Consider the following 18,078-nt stretch of genomic DNA (forward strand, 5'->3'; position numbering starts at 1 on the left):
AATAACAAAAGTAAGTACCAGTTATTGAAATATATATTCATTTAATATGCATACTCAGCCATGCAAGGTCAGTATAATAGACCTCCCATTTTATAGATGAAAAGAGGAAGGCCTATAGAGACTAAGTGACTTGTCCAAGGTTGCATAACTGCCAAATGGCAGACTTTGCCTCAAACCTTAGTTCTGTCCAATTTGAAAGACCCATGTAAAAGTACTAACATAACGCCTGGCACATAGTGAAAGATCAATTAATGGTCATAATGGTGGTTATTCTGCAGCGCTTTCCTTTAACAAACTTAATTTAGTCAGTATCCCACTTTCTTACTGCATCATGATGTTGTTCCTTACAATAGTTGCAAAGGACTTCATTTATTTTTTTTTTCCCTGTAGTTCTTGAAACAGATGTATGTCCTTGTATTGGGCTTAGATGTGCTTGGAAACCCATTTGGATTAATTAGAGGTCTGTCAGAAGGATTTGAAGCTTTATTCTATGAACCCTTCCAGGTATTGATCTTTTTTTTTTTTTTTTAAACATCTTTATTGGAGTATAATTGCTTTACAGTGGTGTGTCAGTTTCTGCTTTATAACAAAGTGAATCAGTTATACATATACATATGTCCCCATATCTCTTCCCTCTTGCATCTCCCTCCCTCCCACCCTCCCTATCCCACCCCTCTAGGTAGTCACAAAGCACCGAGCTGATCTCCCTGTGCTATGCGGCTGCTTCCCACTAGCTATCTATTTTACGTTTGGTAATGTATATATGTCCATGCCACTCTCTTACTTTGTCACAGCTTACCCTTTCCCCTCCCCATATCCTCAAGTCCATTCTCTAGCAGGTCTGTGTCTTTATTCCCGTCTTGCCACTAGGTTCTTCATGACTTTTTTTTTTTTTCCCCTTAGATTCCATATATATGTGTTAGCATACTGTATTTGTTTTTCTCTTTCTGACTTCACTCTGTATGACAGACTCTAACTCCATCCACCTCACTACAAATAACTCAATTTCGTTTCTTTTTATGGCTGAGTAATATTCCATGGTATATATGTGCCACATCTTCTTTATCCATTCATCCGATGATGTACACTTAGGTTGCTTCCATGTCCTGGCTATTGTAAATAGAGCTGCAATGAACATTTTGGTACATGACTCTTTTTGAATTATGGTTTTCTCAGGGTATATGCCCAGTAGTGGGATTGCTGGGTCGTGTGGTAGTTCTATTTTTAGTTTTTTAAGGAACCTCCATACTGTTCTCCATAGTGGCTGTATCAATTTACATTCCCACCAACAGTGCAAGAGTGTTCCCTTTTCTCCACACACTCTCCAGCATTTATTGTTTCTAGATTTTTTGATGATGGCCATTCTGATCTTTTATTTATTTTAAGTGTAGTATAGAAAAATGGATGTTCTATTTTTTGTGACAAGTAATTTGTATTTTAATTGTATCTGGGGACTGAATAATGTTCAAATAACAAATATATCAATTTAATATATTTTTTTAAATTACTAGAGATGACATTAAAAGATTGTTTTAGAATTAATTGAGCACTTCTAGTGTCTGGAAGACATCCCCACATTTTCTAGGATTTAATGTAGTTGTAAGGAAGAGTGCCTAGGTAGTTTGAGACCCATTTCAAGGCTGTTTCACCAGTATGGAAAGGACAATGGGGCATTAAAAGCTGACTTTGTTTCATAGTCAAGCTTTCCTCTAACCTGTTCTCCTCCATTTAAAGGATCCAGGAGCCTAGTGTGGTGAGGGTTTTAGAAGGACAAAGCAAAGAGAATAAATGGGGAGAACAAGAGAGCCAAAACTGTGTGGGCTCTTAGTCTTGTTGTCAGTGTGGCTTGCTTTAGCAGTCAGATGGCACTTGGTCCTGGGAGGCCAACTTCAGATTGTGACTGAAGCCAGTGATTTACTCCTCTCCAATGTTTGTCATCTTAAAGGGCTTGCTGAGATCATGTGGGTTGAAAGTATCTTCAAACACAATAGGTATACCATTTTTTTTTTTTTCCGGCCAGGGTGCTGTTCAAGGCCCTGAAGAATTTGCTGAGGGGTTAGTAATTGGAGTAAGAAGTCTCTTTGGACACACAGTAGGTATGTATCACATATTTGTGTGTGTGTGCGTGTGTGTGTGTGTGTATATATACATATTTTTAATTATAGTTATTATAAAATGCATTGTTTATGAAAAACAAATGATTATGTTTAATAAAAGAGGGATTAGTTTTATAATAATCCTTTTAAAAGATGTGCTCCCTTGTTCTTAAGTGGAAAATAGTTTAACACTGACCTGCTGAGTTTTTTTTAATATGTCTTTGTTGTGTTGAATCAATGTACTTTAAATAGTTTTATTCCTCTTCTTGGTAAGTGGGAAATGGAAAAAATAAATGCATTTTTGTATATGAGACAGAATTGTAAGCACCTGTTAGTTTAAAGCAGCCGCATGCTGTAAATTGTGGTAATGCTCTTTAAAGAAACAGTGTGACTTACTTCTCTTGACCTTTTGATAGGTGGTGCAGCAGGAGTGGTATCTCGAATCACTGGTTCTGTTGGAAAAGGTTTGGCAGCAATTACAATGGACAAAGAATATCAGCAAAAAAGAAGAGAAGAGATGGGTCGGCAGCCTAAAGATTTTGGTGACAGCCTGGCCAGAGGGGGAAAGGGCTTCTTGCGTGTAAGTCTCCTGCTGAATCTTCAAGAAATGCTTACTTTTATATACACTTTAGAATATGTACTGGTTGTTTGGCACTTGGAATACTGCTTGTGAGTAAAGGTCTGTCAGAGTAGCAGTAGTGATAAATTGTGGACTTTCTGTTTCCTTTTTTGTTCTCCTTCCCTTTGTCACCATCAGATCTACCCCCCAATTCCTGGACTTAGTTTGGCACTCGGCTGGAGTGAAAACTGTAATGATGGCAGGTTAGCACTAGTGGGGAGGGGGCAGGTAGAGCGGAGGAATGTGGTGGTAACTGGAGGGGGGAGGAATTCTTCAGGTCATCATCAGTCAACCGTTTCTATGGAAGGGAGGTATACATGCTACAGGTTATAAACCAGGAACTACCTTTCACTGCTTTTTAGGTACAGGTATTATAAAGTATATACGAATACTGTTTAATTATACAGGTAATATATGACTGTCCTCCTTATAGGTAATAATAAGAACTTATGAGTTCTTTTTTTAAACGAGTAATGGAAACATAGGTAAGGCTATGAAGTACTCTTTGATTACCCCTCACCTCTTCTGAGAGGTATCTAATCTTTTCAATATAGTATATATCCTTCAGTTCCTTTTCTGTGTGTTTATATAATATGCAGGTATTTTTAGTTACTACCGTTACTTGACAGTTATTTAAAGAATGTACAAACATTATTTTTTAAATTTTGGAAATAATTCAGGAGACTGTAACTGCTGTGTTTGTGCCAGTGATTTGTAATGTTTTGTGTATTGTCTCCTCTAAAGTGCTTTACTTGTCAGGATATTTGCTATCCTTCAGAGGTCCCTTCATTTTCAGTTTTCCATACTTTCACTAGATTATAGAGTAACCTCATTAGAACTTATAATTAGATGTATAATTTTCTCAGCTTACTCATTTACTGATATGGATGGAAACTGAGACTTAAAGAGATTGTATCAACTGCTGATTGGTGTCAGAGTCAGATGTAGAAAATTTTCACCTGCTTTACTCCTCTGTCTATTTTAAAGTTCTACAAAGTGCTCCGTTTAAAATTTGCTATGATGTAATATTTTAAAAATCATAGTGCTCACTTATATGTACATGTTGTTCTCTGTCAAGTCCTCATTTAAAAAAAGTTATTTCTAGTATGTCTGTAGAGACCTCTAGTGGTTGGTTTAAAATTAAGCACCTTCCTTTCGGGCTTGACTTGATTGGTTTCTCTCTCAGGGAGTCGTTGGTGGAGTGACTGGAATAATAACAAAGCCAGTGGAAGGTAGGTTGAGAACGTTTCCTTCCTGTACAGAGTCTGAGGAGTTGATACATGGTAAATTGTTGTTTAATGAGCGTAACATTCCTCAGGATATGAAGAGGTTAAGTAGTAGACTGTGTCTCAGACTTTGGATGCTATTTTTAACAGGGCCATAGTTAGACTAGAGTCCCTTGGGCCATCAATAGCTGTTGACTCTTTTTTTTTATCCTATTAAAAAAAAAAGCACATTACTTTATTTAGTACAGCCCCTATCAAAATCCCAGTTAGGTTTTTTGCAGAAATTGACAAGCTGATTCTAAAATTTATATAGGAATTCAGGGGAACCCCGAATAGCCAAAACAATCTGGAAGAAAAGAAAGAAGTTGGAGGACTTACACTGTCCAATTTTAAAACTTACTATAAATTTAAAGTAGCTAAGACAGGTGGTGCTGGCGTACAGGTACACATATAGACCAATGGAATAGAATTCAGATTCCAGAAATACATCCTTACTTTTATGGTAGATTGATTTTTGACAGGGGTGCCAAGATAATTCCATAGAGAAAGAATAGCCTTTTCAACAAATGGTGCTGGGACAACTGAATATAAACATAGAGTTTATATATGCGATCCCACTCTTAGGTATATACCCAAGGGAATTAAAAAGCTATGTTCGCTTTTAAAACTTGTACATAAATGTTTATAGAAGCATTATTCATAATAGCCAGAATGTAATAACAACCCAAATGTCCATCATCTAATGCATGGATAAACAAAATGTGGTATATCCTTACAAATAACTTATTATGCAGTTATAAAAAGAAATCAAGTATTGATATAAGTACAAGATGGATGAACCTTGAAAGCATGATTCTAAGTGAAAAAAACCAGTCACAAAAGACCACATATTGTATGATTCCATTTGTAGGAAATGACCAGAATAGACAAATCCATACAGATAGAAAGTAGGTTAGTGGTTGCCTAGGTCTGCAGGGTGGGGAGGAAGGAGGTAAATTGCATAGGATTGAGAAGAGGGTTTAGGGGGAAATGATGGGGGATGATTGCTAATAGGCATGGGGTTTCTTTTTGAGATAATAACAGATTTTGTAAAATTCATTATGGTGATAGTTGCACAACTCTGAATATACTATAAAAAACATTTAACCTGTATACTTTAATGGGTGAATTATATAGTATTTGAATTATATTTTAATAAAGTTCTTATATTTTTTTTAAAAGTGCACTGCTTGAAAAATCTCCTGATTGTTGGCAAAGAAAAAAAAAAAACCACAATATTTTCTGGTCAGTTCTTAGATCTTCCAGTCATAGGTACTGACTAGACTCCTGGATCAGTAGTTGTAAAATTTGAGTGTGCCTTGGGGTTACCTTGGGGGCTTGTTAAAGCACAGATTACTGGCTGGGAGTGGAGGCTAATAATTTGCATTTTTAACACACTTTGAAAACTGCTGTTGTATCACATGTTAGGATTAAATTCAACTTCTTTAGAAAGTCAAATTCTAGGAACTTCCTGGGTAAAACAGGTCAGTATTTGACTTGGGCTTTTGTTGAGTTCAAAGTTGCTTATTTTAAAATCTCTTTTCTTTCATTGTCTTTGGTTTTATGAAGGTGCCAAAAAGGAAGGAGCTGCTGGATTCTTTAAAGGAATTGGAAAAGGGCTTGTGGGTGCGGTGGCTCGTCCAACTGGTGGAATAATAGATATGGCCAGCAGCACCTTCCAAGGAATTCAGAGGTAATTAAGTGCACACTGTGTGCAAGCTATGTGTCTATGTGCTAATTGTTGCTAGGAATACATAAGTAGGTTAAATACTCTGCCTGTGCGTGAGGACCTTAAAGTCTAATTGAAAGCTCTGACAGGTTCACAAGGTAGAGTGCCCCCAGAAAGGACTAAGAAGAGATGTTTTTTTATAGCCAGTTTCTCTTTTATTCAACAAGTGTTTATTGGTCCCTACTATATGCCAGGCAGTGTGCTAGACACCACAGATACAATGAGTGGATGGCCTACTCCCTGCCTTTATTATTTTGACATTTTCTTTTCTTTAAGAAAAGGTGGGGGAACTTGGAGTCAAACCTACTTGGTTTTAATACTTGTCACATTATTTTGGGCAAGTTATTTAAAATTACTCTGTGTTTATCAAATATTGATACGCTGTGTTATGTAGTACAGTGTTTAATCAACACATATATATTTGTATTATTTTGAAAGTTTCTCACATGTTTTCTTATATGTACTTACTCTGCTGCCTTACACAGGGTGGCAGAATCAACTGAGGAAGTGACCAGGCTCCGTTCCCCTCGCCTGATCCATGAGGACGGCATCATTCGCCCTTATGACAGACAGGAATCTGAGGGCTATGATTTATTTGAGGTATAAATTCTATTCTTCATGGTCATGAGTGAAATTTAATTTTAAAGATTTCTAGGATCAGGATTTCATGGGTGGTTCCTAAAGTTCCTGATTCATGAACTTCTTTAAAGATGACACAGGGAACAATGGTAGGGTAGAATTTGATTATTTATTTGTTTTATTATATTAGCATAATGTATTAAATGGGAGTAACTCATCATTTTTTTTCTGCACAGGATCAAAGCTTTTTAGTGCAGAAAGGATAATCTTAAAAGAAGTCATAGGCTTTATTACTATTTGTACGTTAGCTCCTTTAGTTTACATTGTTAACTTTGGTCTCTTGCTTTGTAGCTAATTATTGGAATTTCACTGCTTCCTTTTCTCCCAACCAAATTAATTTATTTGGACTATATTGTAAATCTAGATTTATTCAGGTAAACAGAAGCTGGAGGAGAGAAAAAAAGATTATTATGTACAATTTAATCTTTTTAAACCTTAAAAACTTTTTTAAGGATTTTTTTGGCTTTTATTTTAGTTTTAATTTTTACTGTATTTAAATAATACACACATATGTAAATTGCTATTCTCCCATGACTAGCTTTCCTCCAAAATAAAATTAGTCATATTTTCCTACTTTGACTTTAAAATAAAATGACTCCATTTTTCTTAGACTTTGACTTTTATAGTATGTGATTATATTTTATCTTTCTGCATGCTTCTAACTTTATTTTCTTTCTTTTTCTGCCTACACAGCAAGAACTGGAAATACAGGACTAAATGTTTTCTATACTGCTACTTGATTTCATCCTTAAAAATCAAAACCAACTGTGGTATTAATTGACTGTCCTGGTTTATTTAGAGTGAGAGTCCATTAAAATGAAGTTTTCTTTACATTTCTCACCTCTATCTGAACTTTTTGTTGTAGTGGCTTGACTACAGATAAAAATTGTGATATTCCTGGTAATACTGTACAGGAATAAGAGGTCAATATAAAAGATGAAAGGATATAGGAAATCAACTCTCTTTTACATTTAGTTGGAGGAACACTTTATTGAACTCACAAGTGGATACTTTTACTATCATTTTGAGAATTTCATCTTTTCTTATGGTATTCATGTGCATTTCTGGTAAAGTTGGGAAAAAAAAGAACAATTCTTATGTTCAGTCTATTATGTGTTCTTTATGTATGTGAGTCCTGCTGATAGAGTTACATAACTATTATATGTTTCACAAATCACCTAAATTTACTCAAGTTGCAGAACTACTGACTGGGGCATATATTTTAAGAAATGAAGTATCAGTTGCTCTGGGTCTGTCCTTAGACCTCAAATAAGAGTTGGCACATGAATTTTGAGAATATGTTTCCTTAATCTCTTTTTCTTTTTTTAACTCCTTGGTACTCTTGCTGGATAAGTGGCTATCATTTTCTAATTATGTTATATATATTCCTAGCCTTTTGTATTTATACCTTTTAAAAATTAAGTCTCCTTATTGGTTATGCTTATTTGACAATTATTAGTTTTAATTAATGTAAATAGAAGTTGAACATGTATTTAAGCAGATTACTTATGTGGCTTTTGGGCTTATAGATGTCTTTATTTTTAAAAACCAACCACTTTTGCTTTTAAATCCTGCGAGAGGATTCATTATCCTAATGAGAACAAAAAAATTATAAACTATCATTTTGAAATTAGTGGCCCCATAGTTAATTTCAATATAAGTTATATTTTGTTTTTTCTTTTTTATAAATGATAGAAATGTTTGATTTAGCAGTATCTTATCTAGCAACTTTCATGCTTCCTCCCAAAAGTGAAAGTATAAACTTAGGTTTAATGTGTTGTAACATGTAAAGGGAATGAAGCTGTTAACATACAACTGTTCAGTTGGATTATATATTTTTTAAACGATAGTTATCAAAAGAATAAATTGAATCCTTCATATTTAAAACAAGGACTCTTTAAAGAAGAAAGAATGACCTTCAAAGACTAGCCTAGAACTATAGCTGACAGACTTTTCTTGTGCCTGAATAATTGAGGGTTGGCAAAAATGTTGCCTCATGTACAGTTTCTGTGAGAATCAAGCACAGTAACTAATTCAAGATTCTGTCTTAAATCATCACTAATAATTATTCTTCTTTCTTAGGTAAAAGTAATGATTTTTAATTTTCCTCGATATATTACAATTTTAATGAGACTTCTGGAAGATCTTATAACTTGTTAAAAGTTTTTTCTTTATTGTTTACTTTTTGATTGTTTAGCTCTTTATGTTATTCTTTTCCTCATGATTTCCCTTTTTACAACTGCATGTCAGTAAGCACAAAACTTCAAGAAACTTTATTATTTTAGCTAAATATAGTCATCTTATCTGATTTAGTAGTTTTTGTTAAGATATGAGAACTGGAAGAAATAGAATGATTGTACATTAAGAACAGAACTTGGTAATTTTTTTCCATGGGTAGCAAGGGTAGGCATGGATAATTAAGAAATTTAGGCTGTTTCATCCCTTGCCCATTTTGCTGTGATCAGTTAGTTGGGTACAAAGTATTTGATAATCTAGACTGTGTTGGATATACAGAAGAAAGGAGACTTCTGTCCTTAAGGGACCTAGTATAACAAAATGTGTAAATATTAAAGAGCATTTGAGCGTAAAATTATGTCCTCCTAGTGCTTATTGTAATGTGGGTACATTCTAAATAATTTATTTGGGAATCTTTTGATTTACCCCATTTTCTTTTTCTCCTGAGTATTGCTCTGTATTCTTTAATTTAATACTGATCTTTGAAAGTTACTGAATTATATACTATGTTTTCATAGGATATACTCTTCTACTTATCCTCTGTTCTCCTAGGATAATTATCATGACACACACACACATACATATATATTTATGTATATATATATGGCCAGTTTTTATTTAATATTCATCTTGATTCACATAGTTATGATTATATAATATTTAAAATGGTGTTCCTTGCTTTTTTGTTTTAATTATATTTTTCCATGTTCTTAGAAATGCTTCATTCTTAATTCTTGCATTACTGTCTGTTGAGGTAAATTTACCTCGTATATTTGACCATTCCCAGTTCTTGACATTAAAATTGTTTCTGTTATTTTACTAACAGTAAGAATGCTGTGATAAACATCATTAAACGTAATGCTTTTTCATATCTTGTATTATTTCCTTAGAATTTACTTGAAAAAATTGAATGGTTTTGCTAAATATTATAAATTCTTCAAGTTGCATTTTGGGAAGGGAGAGTAAATATTTTATAAACTAATCTGCCACAAAGACTGAATCTCAGAGTGTAGTGGGTTTTAGAAGTGCTGGAAACCAGGTTTCTATAATGTATTATGGTGATAAATATACTTTAAAAGCTTCAGTTTTTTTAAAGTGCAAAGCCTGATAACTAATGAAAATGCATACAAGATGGAAAGTGGGTAGTATTTCTTGTACATTTCATCTCAAATCTAAATATTTTAACATATTTAAATTTCAAAGCTGAAAATAAAAGCACTAAATTGTTATATTCATTTCCCATATTCTCTTTAAAGGAATTAAGGTATAAATGTTAAAAGATTTTAGCTAATTCACACAGGGAAGATGTGAAACAAGTGACTATTAAACTCCACTTCTCTCTGAGACTCATTCCGAGGTTGAGACCCCATTCTCTGGGGATTCATCTTCCTTGTTCTTGGTTTTTTGTAATTGTCAAGGAATGACTGGGAACCAAGGATCTTTAAAAAACTATGTATTTTAGTATTGAAATAATAACAAGTGTGCTTTCTCTGCTTGTGATTATTATTATTGATTATATTCTCCTTTTGATAATATTGATGTTGTAGTCTTGGTTATAAAATGTTAATATCTTATAAGTATGTTTATGTTTTATATTTTCATATATATTATCTCATCTGATTTTTAATTATTATATATAGTATCAATAATATTTCATTAGCATTAATTATAAAAATAACTTTATTAATTTTAATGTGTGTTGACTAAAGTCACAATAGTTTTGAGATAGTTAAAAAATAAATGTATTTTAATGTGCTACTATTTATACTTGAATTATTTTATGCTTGTAATTGTCTTTAGTAATAAATTGTGCTGGCTATTTGAAATCTTAGAAATTCTTCATGTTTGTGTTAAGATTGTCATTAAATTTTCTTTTCTACCAGGAATATAATTCAATACACGCTTGTACTTCTCATGCATGTTTAATGTATAAGACCAATTATTCAAAAATATTAAATATCAGTTATCTTGGAATTTTATTATGTGTATATCTACCTCTCTGTAAATCAGTGGTTCGTAACCTTTGAGAAGGATCACAGACCCCTTTTAAAAATCTAATGAAAAGTATGAACTGTCCTCTGAAAAAAGTTCAGAAATACATTTTCAAAATTTTATATTCTTTTATGGTAGTTCATAGACCTCCCAAAGTCCTTCCATGGACCCCAGGGTAAAGACCCCTGTAATGTTAATGTCCAGTTTTAGTATAGGTTCATATTAATGAAAATGTCTGATTATTTCTGGTAAATATTCAAAAGCTTCTGAGTTATGCAACAAGATGTATTTTATTAGAAGATCACTTAGTAAGTGTTTAATACTTATTTGTCTTTTAAGGCACAGTGAAAGTTAATTTACACTATGAATATTTTTCTAGCTTCACGTGCCAATCTATAGAATTGTGCTTTTGGTTTTAATAATTTTTTCCTAACTGGCACTGTGATTATGATTAGCTAATATAGAGTATTGGAAATACTATTTAGATGCATGTACAACCCAAATCTTGAGTCTTCTTTTCTTTTCAGAATCATATCAAAAAGTTAGAAGGAGAGACTTACCGATACCACTGTGTTATTCTGGGAAGGAAGAAGACAAACCTTATGGTTACAAATAGGTATTGACTTCAAGTGACATTTTTTAAAATGCTAACTATATAGATTATAAGAATTTTGGAGATTAAAATGGCAGAGGATTTAGATAACTATGCTTCAACTGCAAAATGTTCATTGTCATACAATCACGGAAATACAGATCTGGATAGGTCCTTCGAGATCATCTATTCTGACCCTCTCATTTTGGAGGTGCTGAAACTGAGACTTAGCATGGTTTAGGGGCTTAACCAAGTTATACAACTTCTGAGAGATGGAGTCTAGAATAGACTTTATAAGTGCAGTAGTGATACCTTTATATGTGAATTATAAATCCAGTTATGGAGGGTGAATTCATGAATCACTTTTTCTCACTAGGTTTTATTTTGGATGATTAGCATACCTTTTAAAAGGATGGTATTATTTCTTTGTGTTCCAGTTTTTTCTAAGTATTTTAGGAGTGGTAGATAATTTTTCCCAGTAAAAGAGCTTGTTCTAAACTACTAAGTTTATTTTCCTGAGATTTACCTTACATCACTTATTCTAATTATAGGTTAATAATTTTCAAAACATTCTAAGTTATGTATTTTGTAGGACTAAGGCAAAGCACTTACAGTAGGTAACATCTGCATTAGATTCCTTACTATTGCATTTAAATATATTTAGGTGGCAAGGAGAGAAAGGAAAGCATTAGGATTCAGGCTTAAACCTACAAGCTGTTTCTAAGAGAGAGTTAACTAGTCTTCTGATTTGCCCATTAATTAAGAAGTAAAATATTCACAAAACAATCTAAAAAGTAGTTTTTATGGTTTTTATACTTTTTATGTAATTCAGCACTAAGCAGTGGAAATCAGTGGGTTTTTTTGGGTTTTTTTTTGGTAATATGTAATACTTCAGTATTTGTTTGATTTAGGCATTTGGTAGGAATATTAATGTGTACATTATACATCTGTTTTTCTTCAAATAAATTGAAAAATCATAGTAATTTGAAATCTAATCCCTTATAGAGCTTTTCAGGAGGCAATTAGAAAAATAATGTTCCTGACCAGTGCAATGACAGTCTCCCTTAGACATGAGTGGATAGCCTTAAGAGACCAGGGTTGGGTGACTGAATATGGAAGAGAAGGGAATACAAGATGAGTTTGCTGGGTTTTGGCTTGAGTACCATTTACAGTAATTTGAGGGAAAAGATGATGATTTTGTTTCTGTTTTGAGCTTAATGAGTTTGACATAGCTTTGAGATATCAAAGTAGAGGTGCCTCAGTAGTCAGGGAGACATATAGATACAGGTTTAAGTGTAGATAATTGGAGTTTGGGTAAAGATCTGGAGTTGAGATCTAAGAAACCATCCTGAGAGAATATGTTAAACAGAAGAAGACCAAGATTTGCACTCTGGCAAACATGGTGCAGGAGGAAGAAAGTGAAGGAGATCGAAGGTGGCAGGAGAACAATAATATTGTTCAAGAGTATGATGGTCAAGAGTAGAGTTTTAAAACAATCAGAATGGTGAATTGCGTTTGATGCAGTGATTTGTAATAGTTATCTTTAACTCTTAGCTCTATCATCTGATTCTCTACTAGGCAGGAGGTGGGGGGTGGAGTCCACTTCCTAGAGACTGTTTGGAATGTGTAGGGGTGTTGGAGGTTGTCGCAATGATTAGAGGCCCTGCAGGCGCCTAGTAACCTGGAGCCAAGGATGGTGTACTTCCTACGGTGCACAACACAGTCCCGCAATTTCAGTAGCACCTGTGCTGAAAAATATAGTGCCAGGGGTCTGTATCAGTCCTCACCCCATTGGTCACCAAGTTCATTCAACTCTACCTTATAAACATCTAGAATCTAGCTCTTTCTTCTTCTCACAGCCAAAGTCAAAATTTCCTAAAAGCCTCCCCCACCCCCGACCCCTGCAAAAAAAACCAAAAAACAAAAATCCTTCAAGATCGGGCGCTAAGCTAATTTTCTCACCTCTGTATATATCCAGTAGTCCAGCTACAGACCTCCACATTCCTCAGATAAATCTTCCCTTTTTTTTTTTTAGAAATATATTTTAAACATTTTTAAAATTAATTAATTAATTTTATTTATTTGTTTTTGGCTGCATTGGGTCTTCATTGCTGCACGCAGGCTTTCTCTAGTTGTGGCGAGCAGGGGCTACTTTTCATTGCGGTGCGTGGGATTCTCATTGCGGTGGCTTCTCTTGTTGCGGAGCGCGGACTCTAGGCACACAGGCTCAGTAGTTGTGGCTCACGGGCTCTAGAGTGCAGGCTCAGTAGTTGTGGCGCACAGGCTTAGTTGCTCCGCAGCATGTGGGATCTTCCCGGACCAGGCCTCTAACCCATGTCCTCTGCATTGGCAGGCAGATTCTTAACCACTGTGCCACCAAGGAAGTCCCAAATCTTCCCTTTTTTGTACTCCTATATATGTTAATGCACTGTTTCCTTTGTCTAGAGTATAATTCCCCTTTCCTACCTAGAGAACTTCTTCCTTTCAAGAATCAGCTCTTAACGCTACCTACTTTATCACCACGGTCAGTCCCTCTCTCCCGTGTGCCGAAAGAATTTTCTACACACTCTGCCCTTGTTCTTATCTAACTGTGCTGTAGCATTTATTTGCAGGTTTATTTCCCCTTATAGCCTATGGGTACCTCTCAAGCAGAAACCCTGTCTTCTTTGTTTCTCCAGTACCATACACATTTGTAGAATGAACAGTTCTACTTTCCTAGTTTTGCTTTCTGTAATAGAAACTTTAGAATCAAGTATAGTTATATCAGTAACAAATCTGAATCACACACTGGGAAATCAGTGTGGATGCCCTTTAAGGATTCTGTGAATTTTTTTTTAATTGCTGTTGAGTAAAATGGGATGCTCACTCTGTGATATAGTACATCAGTATTAAAGTGTTCAAACCTGATATTTATTAGTAGGCCTAACGTGAATCTTTGCTGACATTTGAGGTTTGTGACATTTCTTTCTTGATTAGAAGGCATATGTGATTGACAGTAAAAAGCAATTAATAATTTTCCAAGTAAAACATTTTCAGGGGCTTCTGCCTTTATTGCTTCCCAGATGAGAGTATAGCCTGTTCCTCATGTGTTTTAAAGAGAATGATTTCAGTTTTCTGGTCAGTTAAAAAAAAAAAAAAGAAAACACACTTTTCTGAATTTTGCAAGATTGGCAGAAGGGGAATTTTTGAAGGTCTGCTTTGTTACTTGTGCCATGTTTGCTCTTTATTTGAGTTACCTTTTTTTTTTTTAAATGTGAAGCATACATTTTTTAGTGTGCCAGGTTATAATGCTTACTGAGCAAGTAATTCCGTCCAGCAGAGTGAAATATTAGAATAATTAACTGTCTTTATCACTACCTGTATGTTTTTGTTTCCTTTTGCAAAATAGGCGAGTGTTGTGTATAACGGAAGTTGAAATCCTAGGCCATGTGTCCGTAGACTGGCAATATCCATTTGAAGATTTTGTACAGTCTCCTATTGTTGATGGAAATCTGCTCAAAATTTCAGTTGAGGTAAGAAAACATGAATCACATCTTTAGAGCCAGGAATTTGTTAAATGAATGGAAACCAGTGCTTTCTGACTCTGTTTTATAGTTAACTGAATAAAATGTTTGAAGTATTATTATTATTATATGCTGAAAAGTAAGGAAAGATGTAATCTATTTGTGTTCTGTACTTTAGTTTCTGACAGCCCTTGATTGCATTGAGTGAAATAATAAATTTGTTCACTGAAAGAATTAGGTTTCTTTTTGGTAGAATAAAGCGTTATTGAGTAGAAGGGGTTTTTTTTAACTTCATATGGATACTATTTTGCTATAATCTTAGATACTTCTGGAAAGATTCCCCATTTTAGGCTTTTAGGAGATTATTATAAACATTATGTCTAAAACACTCACATTTAATAATATTTGACATTTATAGAAAGCTAATGCATTTTAAGTATGTCATAATGCTTTCATGTCTTTCCTCTACATTTTCTATGGAAAAACTTTTTAATTATATAGCAAGTAATTAGCAAAAATGATACCCCATCTTTTGCTTAGTTCGTAGACTCACTTTACTTTGAAATGTATAATTTTTATTATATATGATATAAATTTATTTTCACCCCTTTAAAAAAAACTAGAAATTACTATTCCAAAGATGGTAATTTCTATATTTTTTCCTAAACAGTAATTGTTCTCTCTCTTCCTGAAACTATCTGAAAAATATTTATCATAAAATTCAATAGTTAGAGATGTAAGTACTATTATCCTTTAATTTACATTTACTTTCTTTTCATAGAAGTTTACAAGTAAAAGAAACTACCGTGAAACCATTCCATTTTGTATTTTAGCCTTACCTCATTGTAGAGTTTCAAAATTTAAATGCCTTGGTATATGAAACATAGTTTTTAGACTAGGAAAGATTGTGTCACTATGCATGTATATTACAGTTTCCTCAGTTATCACTTTTCTTTCACATCAGTGGTGAGAATTGACTCAGTGCATTTTACATTATATAAGAATTTTATCTATCGGCCAAGGAAATGAAGGAAGGGTTTTTTGATTTGTCAGATGTGATGAGTTATCAAGTGGTATTTCTGTAGGCTATTTATCATTGCCTGCAGAAAGCCATCATTTTATGCAGATAGATAGATACTCATCCAATTTCATAAATTCTAACAACTCACATATGGAACCACTATGCTTGTACCAAAATGATTTATTTCTTATCATACCGAATATGTGTATTTGGTTAGTCTAGTGATTATAAAATAGAGTTGACATTTAAGCACTCAATTAAAGGTTATGATTTTTTTTCTTCCCCATAATAATTTCTTTTCTGTCATTGTTTGTTTTGAAACAGAAACAAGGTCTGTTCCAAAAAAGAGACAGTGCCAGTCAAGGCTATGTTCAGAAAATTTACCTGCAGGATGTCACCACAGCAGAGGTAAACGATTTATTTTAAAGAATGCCCTCTCAGTGTTTTCACTGCAAGTTGAAATAAAAATGTTATAATTAACAATACTTATTACTTTTCCCAAAAGATCAACTAGTTATAGCTTTGGATGGATATATATGCTTAAAATAATATGTTGTAGGCTTAACAGGGCAGAAGGGTCTTAGCATGACACGTATTAACTGTGTATTCTTGTCTTTGGACCTGTGTGGAGAGCTCATACTCTTGGTTTTGTACCTTTCTCCTCCACCACGTGAGCCTGTACTTGTCTTTACCATTCATGGTAAATATTTTGTTTTCCAGAGAGCATATTGTGCCATTGAGGATGCACGGTCAATGAGATACCAGCAAAAATTGATGAAGCAATCATCACTGAAACTTCTCAGGCCCCAAATACCATCTTAATCACAGATCCCAGGGGGCTGCTGCTGGGAGTAAACCAATCACAGTCTTGTCTGTAAACCACTCTTCTTCAAGGAAGCCTTTAGTTTTGGAATTTTTTTCTAGAGTAGTTAGTTTTGGATTTTCCATTTTCCCCCCTTAGTTTTGGCTCTAATTTTGTAGCTGTGTGTATGACAGCAGTCCACTTCTACACTGCCACCTGGATGGGTCAGACCCTTAAAGAAATACTACTTTAAACTCAGAGTGAAATTTCCATTAAAATTGTGAAACAAAGGGTAATAAGCTTGTTTTTAATTAAAGTCCTTACTGAAAAATAAGAAAGGAGCTTAGAATGACTAGTGTTATGTGAGAGCTTTTTTGGACAGGTCTTTGAACGAATGTTGTATATTTTCAATAATTGAACTGATACAACATTTTTGGTAAACCAGGTGATTGACTTAAGAAAAACCACTAAAGGGAGACATGACATGTTTCCTATTTTCTTTTCATGAAAGCATTATTTTCTCCTAATAAAAACATGTTTTGATTTGGCGCTGATTTTTCCTCCTTGCACTGTAATATAAAGACAAATGGAAAGTCAAACCTTAAAATATCTATACTCTGTTCTCTAGAAGTTTTGGAAATTATTTACATGCTCTTTCGAGATGAACTTATATGGCATGATTAATGTGCTGATGCATGAAAATATTGCACTTTAAGTTTTTCAAGAGTCAGAAACATGAAAAAAAATGAATATTTTTATATTTCCAGAACTTGTTTTTTATAAGTTGATTTTTTAAGGGCATCATAATTAATACTTAATTTTAATGCATACGTAGAAATGTATTTTAAATGCTTAGTAGGAATAATGAAAAAGCTCTAGCTGCTTTATATATAAATAAAGTAAGGCATCTAACAACATTGTGGAAAATCATTGGTAGATGTATCCTTTGAGCGAGCAGGCCTGTAAGAATCAGCTCCGTACACTCTCATTTTTGTTCTTTCTGCATCTCATTTGTGCTGGTCAGAGATGCACTGCCTATTAAAGCTTTTTAAAAAATGCTCAAAAGTACTTAATTTCCTTGGATGAATCTTTAAATTTGCTCATGGTTTTTAACATGGCATTTACTTCAAATCACTGAATTAACGATGAAATGAAGTTGTGCACAAACTTGGTTTGCTCTGTTTTTGTTGATATGTGTGGTAATGTTTCTGCTATCCTTATTCATGTTTTTTAAGACTGGCCTTACAACTTTAAAAAATTTTCCTAGTTATAAATTTACTGTAGACTCCAAAAACAAAGGGTATAATAACTAATGCCCTAAATATTTGATATGTTATGGCGGTCTTTGCCTTTTCAACATCACTTTTTTTTTCTGTCAAGGAAAGTATTATATTCAAAACTTCTAGCTTTAAGCAGAATTTCTGTTAATTGCAGTTTATTCAAGTGTACTGATATTTTGTATCTTTTAAAACTGACTTAATCAGGAATTTGAGGTATCTGATTATATTTTTCATATGAATCACAGCTATTGACAATATCCTAAATATTTAAGTAATTATATTGTACTGATGGCATGTACAAAACA

At 33.7% G+C, this 18,078-nt stretch overlaps 1 protein-coding gene across 1 annotated transcript in view; it reads left to right on the forward strand.

Annotated features, from left to right (window-relative positions):
- The window catches only part of VPS13C (vacuolar protein sorting 13 homolog C), a 181,271-nt gene extending 164,085 nt beyond the window's left edge, over nucleotides 1-17,186 (forward strand). The window contains exons 74-83 of the mRNA XM_061180247.1: nucleotides 391-504; nucleotides 2,021-2,096; nucleotides 2,513-2,676; nucleotides 3,902-3,947; nucleotides 5,550-5,673; nucleotides 6,195-6,309; nucleotides 11,103-11,191; nucleotides 14,556-14,679; nucleotides 16,016-16,099; nucleotides 16,412-17,186. Coding sequence (XP_061036230.1) covers nucleotides 391-504; nucleotides 2,021-2,096; nucleotides 2,513-2,676; nucleotides 3,902-3,947; nucleotides 5,550-5,673; nucleotides 6,195-6,309; nucleotides 11,103-11,191; nucleotides 14,556-14,679; nucleotides 16,016-16,099; nucleotides 16,412-16,513 — 1,038 coding nt within the window. The 3' untranslated portion in view covers nucleotides 16,514-17,186. The remainder of the gene's footprint in view (nucleotides 1-390; nucleotides 505-2,020; nucleotides 2,097-2,512; nucleotides 2,677-3,901; nucleotides 3,948-5,549; nucleotides 5,674-6,194; nucleotides 6,310-11,102; nucleotides 11,192-14,555; nucleotides 14,680-16,015; nucleotides 16,100-16,411) is intronic.
- Nucleotides 17,187-18,078: the final 892 nt, after the last annotated feature.

This window comes from Eubalaena glacialis, chromosome 2, assembly GCF_028564815.1.
Source record: "Eubalaena glacialis isolate mEubGla1 chromosome 2, mEubGla1.1.hap2.+ XY, whole genome shotgun sequence".
In the NCBI taxonomy this organism is placed as follows: domain Eukaryota; kingdom Metazoa; phylum Chordata; class Mammalia; order Artiodactyla; family Balaenidae; genus Eubalaena; species Eubalaena glacialis.